General features: G+C 29.6%; 2 protein-coding genes across 3 annotated transcripts; both read left to right on the top strand.

Moving 5' to 3' along the window:
* Positions 1 to 746: 746 nt before the first annotated feature.
* On the top strand, positions 747 to 2,280 carry LOC145631548 (heavy metal-associated isoprenylated plant protein 39-like). 2 transcript variants are annotated; one of them, XM_081683652.1, is made up of 4 exons: positions 747 to 873; positions 977 to 1,036; positions 1,473 to 1,548; positions 1,747 to 2,280. In XM_081683652.1, the coding sequence occupies exons 2-4, from the start codon at positions 1,031 to 1,033 to the stop codon at positions 2,091 to 2,093; spliced, it is 429 nt and encodes a 142-aa protein (XP_081539778.1). In that variant the 5' UTR covers positions 747 to 873; positions 977 to 1,030; the 3' UTR covers positions 2,094 to 2,280. The 2 variants fall into 2 exon arrangements, with proteins under 2 accessions (XP_081539778.1, XP_081539776.1); XM_081683650.1 differs by lacking the exon at positions 747 to 873 and having other exon boundaries at positions 882 to 1,036.
* Positions 2,281 to 4,076: 1,796 nt separating this feature from the next.
* Positions 4,077 to 5,334, top strand: LOC145630091 (heavy metal-associated isoprenylated plant protein 39-like). The gene is made up of 3 exons (XM_081682335.1): positions 4,077 to 4,235; positions 4,456 to 4,534; positions 4,682 to 5,334. Exons 1-3 carry the CDS (start codon positions 4,230 to 4,232, stop codon positions 4,999 to 5,001), a joined length of 405 nt encoding a protein of 134 aa, XP_081538461.1. The 5' UTR covers positions 4,077 to 4,229; the 3' UTR covers positions 5,002 to 5,334.
* The last annotated feature ends 666 nt before the right edge of the window (positions 5,335 to 6,000 follow it).

The following is a 6,000-nucleotide window of genomic DNA, read 5'->3' as shown; positions in this document are numbered from 1 at the left end:
ACTAGATAAATTTACATATTACTCATAGGAAAGTACCAAAACTTGGGAAATCTCCCAAAAAAAAAAAAAAAAAAAAAAAAAAAAAAAAAAACCTAGATCGAACATTGACTGGAAAGTCGTGGTAGGCTTAATTGTATATACTCCTTAAGCATAGCACATGAATATTGAGTAGTGAGTACATGACTTATTATTGTGATACATGATCTTACCAGCATAACTGGACAAATTTTGAGCGCAACTACCGGCAGTACAGCACACAACAAGTGAAAATTCGATTAAAATTATCCAATTGGGGAAAAAAATATAATAAAAATATTTTTGATTGATACATACTTATTTTATGAGGTAACAATGTTGATTAAGTTTTATAATTCAACCAATAGCCAACATTTCTGGGGAAAAAAATTGATGTGTTGATTGCCATTGTCACGATACAAAAATTTGTTATAAGTGTATATAACTCCGTATAAGATTATACTGTATTAGTTTAGTTAGTTAAAGTCATATCAAAGAGAGTAAAATTAGAACATTTTTACTTTATTATAATAGAATACACAAGTATGAGTAATTTTTAGTGAATCACATAAATATAGTTCGAGATCACACCATTTGCTCTGGCCAAGATCATATGGTGATAACACGTGTTATTGTTAGTGTGTCTTTTAGTATTTCGTATATAGTTATTGATGAATACTAAAATCCTGAAAGAAGGCAGCAAAGCTTCCCAAAGAAGGCAAGTAAAGGAAGAACGGCACCACATCCAAGATCCAACTCCACACGGCAAAAGGGTTATTATTATTAAGAGTCGACGGTGGATAGTACGAGTACACTAGTCGAGCCCACTGCTTTAAATTCCTTCATGTGGTTGACTCAGTATTGACTACATCTCAATATAAATACACTTCCTTCTTTTATTTATTACGTATAGTAACTCTTTCTCTTCTCAAGCTCTTCATCTTTCTCTTAATCAATCTAGGAACAAATTCTACAACACTTCAACGCAGATCTCGAATTACTCTCCTTATCAATAATGAAGGTATGTCATAAGATGCCATTTCTTTTTATTTCTTCCCTTTTTTTTTTGCTGATTCATCATCAATTCATTTGTATTATGTATTATTGTTATTACTCCCTCTATCCCGTTTTAGTCGTTAATTTTATGTTGTATTGTCTAATTACGCTATTAACATGACTATTAATAAATCAAGACCGAGGGAATAGTACTTTTAGAAGTGTGATGACTGATGATTGATGAACGTATTATTTTTATTTCCCATTCTCAAATCTCAATATAATAATAATAATAATAATAATAATAATAATAATTCTCTTTTAATTGTTCTATAGACTAAACTCATTATATATTCTTTTCACCAAAAAAAAAAAAAAAAAAAAAAAAAAAAAAAAAATTCATTATGTACAAGTATGTTGTTTTAAGGCTAATACTACTTATTTTTTGTTGAACCATTTAGAAAGTGGTGTTGAAATTGGATGTTCATGATGAGAAGTGCAAGCAAAGGGCAATGAAGATGGCCTCTTCTGTTACTGGTATGAATAGTTGATTTATTTCCTCAATTCTAATTTATCACAATATCATATTCGTAACAGTAGTAAGAGTGTCTTAATTTGACTAGACTCAATCTGAATGACTCATAACCCAAATATAATTAAACGGACTTGATCTGAATAATCTAATTAAATGAATGGTGAAAAGGGTATGTTGACAAGCTAACATTGAATTTGTAGGGCTTGATTCAATCTCAATGGACATGAAGGAGAAAAAATTGACACTAACAGGAGACATAGATCCAGTAGCATTAGTGAGTAAACTAAGGAAAGTGTATCATACAGAAATTGTCTCAGTTGGGCCTGCAAAAGAGCCCGAGAAGAAAAAAGATGAGCCCAAGAAACAAGAGGACAATAAGAAGAAAGATCAGCCCAACAAAGATGAGCCCAAGAAACAAGAGCCCAAAAGTCAGGCCCAAGTTGGTGAGGCTGTAACGGGCTTTTACGCACCTCCCTATTATGTTCATTATCATCCTGTTAGCAATCATATTGTGGAAGAAAATCCAAACTCTTGTGTTATTTGTTAAATAGTTTAATTTTCAAAGCTTAATGACAATTAATAATGTTTAGTCATTTTATGAGTTTTGCCTTGTATTTTAATTGGAGTGTGGTAGAGATGCTTAATGTATAGTTATCAGCAATAAGCCAATAATGTGTAAGGTATAATTGTATAAAACATAATTTCTCTAGTTAATGAAGTTTTACGTTTGTCAATTCAAATCTTTTTTTATAATATTAATATATTTTATCATCTATTATATAGTAAAACTTATAAAATGTTACAATAATAATTTGGAAGTTGGATCTAGAGATAAATTCTTTTAAATAAAATATTCTAATTAGGTTTTTGATAAATTAGGTTGTATTACCATGAAAAAAAAAGGCTAATTAATGATTAATCTTACTCTTGTACTCTTCCTCTTCCTAAAAAGGAAAAAACTAATTTAAATATTGCCAAAGTAGTTCTTTTTTTAGTCTTAACCACTTCCTACATGCATTTAATTTGGAGTCATTGTAAAAATGTGACAATGTAGTCAATGTATAAAACCCCACCCAAGACGTTTGATCACCTAACAAATAATGTTCCACTCACTTTTCCAAGTTCACACTTGTTGTACAAATTGTGACAATTTACTACTGTTCTCTGTTAAATATGCCCATAATCGATTTTAGTCTCTTTAGTAAATTATATTCCATTTCCCTATTTCGCAATCAACTTAATTAATATGTGATTTTGCATGATATTGATGTCTCTAATTAAGACATTTTTTAAGAATTTTGACTGTTATGTTTAATTATGCACTACCAAATCGATATCCAAGTTTGGAATTGTGTATTGATCTGCTCTGGTCATAAACTCAAAAAACACGTATAGAGTCTTACTTTAAAAAATACGTGTTTAGTGGGTGAAAACATGGTGCTAAAAGAATTTTACTCGTGGTTTTATATTATATATTAAGGGTAAACTATCTAACATTATCTACACCGTGAGTTAGTTGATGAATACTAACATATTAATGCATGTCGTCGTAAAGGAAAAAAGGTCAATAATGATGGCTGAGGAAAAGGAACGACTAGAACGTAGGCAAGGGGCAAGAAACTTCAAAACAGAAAATGAGAAGACTTTGACGCATAATTCATTGACGACTAACGTTGACGATGATGAAGTCATCGTTTCTTCCTTAGGCAATTTGCATTTATACGCCTCTATCACCTATACTTTGTGGGACATACTTTGATTATTACTTTTAATTTGTATTCGCAATTTTGTAAGCACACTACAAATTTGTTTTACGCCTCTAACACCTACTTGTATTTGATTATTACTTTTTCAAGTAATTCATTTTACGATTGAGATATGCTATAACACGAAACGTGCATAACTGCTTAATGTTAAGCTAAGTAGGTAACTTAAATCAATCCCTTACCATATCAAATCTAGTGATTACGGACTTTGAAAAACTCAAATCTCACATAGAAATAAAAACCTAAAATGAGCCTGATCTTAACTAATAAAGCAACTTATAGCAAATAAACAAAATCAATAATTTACAAACTAATCAAATCAATACTTAAGTGTGTATTTAAAATAAATACTACCTCTGATTTTTTTTAGTTGTAACTTTGAAATATTTTATATCTCTCAAATAATATCCCAAAATTGCAAAAAAAAAAAAAAAAAAAAAAAATCGGAGTTAGTATAAATAAGTAGGCGAAAAAAGTTACTTGTATAAGTCTAATTTAGAGATCACATTCATGAATCATGATCTGGTTATCACTATAATCACCAAAAAAAAACCAAAATACGACTAAAAAACAAAAATTAAAAATGACAAATTGACGAAAATGGAAGCTGCCATTGGGCTCACCTGATTAGCCTGACACGCGGCATTTACACTATGACAGTACAAAGGTAGATTAAAAACAAGGCTTACAATAAATAAAAAAGACTTGGCTTTCATTAGTCAGTTGACTTGGTAAGTAGTCTTGATTCAATTTCCACTTTCCCTATTCATATAAATATTGCACATATTTTGTTATTCTTCATACTTCAACACTTTCATTTGTTAACACTTTCTACTCTCTCTTTTACAATATCATCATTTTAATTTCTTTCTAAAGTGTGAAATTCTCCAATCAAGCAAAGCAAAAACATAGCAAAAATGCAGGTTAGATCTCTTACCTTTTAAATTTGATGCTTTGTCTTTTGTCTAAAGACGGCTTTTGTATCTATTAGTGATATTCTTTTTTTTTTTGTTTCTCGTCAAATAGATTAAATGTGACTTATAATTAGCACTTACCTCTTTTCTTATATGTTTATTGTCAATATAATAAAATAATACTTATTTAGTATTTTTTTCTTATATTAATGTTTTTTTTTCCCTTCAGAAATTGGTGCTACAATTGGACGTCCATGACGATTTGAATTGCAAACAAAAGGCTCTAAAATTAGTCTCTTCTATTCATGGTAATTCTATACGTCCCAAAATAACTAGCTAGCTTTTCATAATAACATGGCATTTGCTTTTTTTTTTTTTAATTTTTTTATTTTAAAAAGTCAAATACTTTTTTATACAAAAAAAAAAATCTAAAATTGGGTTTAAATTTTTTGTAGGGATTGATTCAATCTCAATGGATATAAAGGCAAGGAAATTGACTATAATAGGAGACATGGATCCTATAACAGTGGTGAAAAAACTAAGGAAAAGATATTCATCTCAAATAATATCAGTTGGGCCTGCAAAAGAGCCTGAAAAGCCCAAAAAACCCGAGGAGCCCAAAGCTGGAGTCCCAGTGATTCAATATGTTCATCCAATGCAAGCCCATAACTTTGGGAGTAACACCTACTACATTGATCCATACTATTCTAGATACAATGGTTATGCTTATGCAAGAAGTGTGGAAGAAGACCCAGTTGGATGCGTTATTTGTTAACTACGAGGCGGAGTACTCCCTCTATTTCATAACAATGTTTCCGATTTTTTTTTTTTTTTTTTTTTTTTTGGTTAGATATATTCATTATTTATATTAATATTAAATAGCTCTGAGCTCTCCTAAGTCCTAAATAGGTGAATAACATTTATCAGAAAAGTAAATGTGGATTACGTATAGCGGTATAGGTGTAATTTATTATTATTATTATTATTATTATTATTATTATTAGGGTAATGCTATACATAGCCCTTAGGGCTATATATAAGCATTAAAAACGCTCTGAAAAATTGTATAAAATTATTATTATTATTATTATTATTATTATTTATTTTATGTAATTTTTTGTAAGATGCTAAAACTTAGCACATTTGTTTCCTTCAAAGATTTGAAAATTTTTGTAATAAATATTCCTATTTTTATTAAACTCCATGTCCAATTGCTCACTAATAAGTAAGGAGTAGTTGTCTATAATAAAACTCACCACGAAACAGCTTATCTTTCACCTCTATATACCATTAACAAACACTAATGTTAAAAAGTACAAGTTTATCCGGCTTTCTACCCATTCTCTTTAAATATACATTAATAGTTAGTGATTTATGTTAGTCATCTCAAATTATTTTGTACATACTCGTTAGTCCTTACTATGTTATGCGGGCAGAGTTTTCAAAGAATTCAAATTTCTCAAGCGAAAGTTAGATTAAGTTGACAATTTGAAGATGCAGGTCATTTTGTCATTTACAATTTAGCATGACACTATGAATTCTGAATTTTGTGGATAGCTACATGCAATTTTGCATCGAACATGTGGCCATTGAAATGAAAATAACTCGGGCCTATTCTGATTTATTGAAAACAGCTAAATTGAAGTGAACTGAATAGAGTTGAAATGAATTGTTTATAAGAGAAGGAAATTATGAACTGAAGTGAACTAAACTAAAATTAAGCTGAACAGAATAGGCCCCTTAATCATTAATTACATTAAACAAATCGTGCTTA

This window comes from Chenopodium album, chromosome 5 (genome assembly GCF_948465745.1).
Source record: "Chenopodium album chromosome 5, dcCheAlbu1.1, whole genome shotgun sequence".
Classification (NCBI taxonomy): Eukaryota; Viridiplantae; Streptophyta; class Magnoliopsida; order Caryophyllales; family Amaranthaceae; genus Chenopodium; species Chenopodium album.
This window is presented reverse-complemented; position numbering and strand designations above follow the sequence as displayed.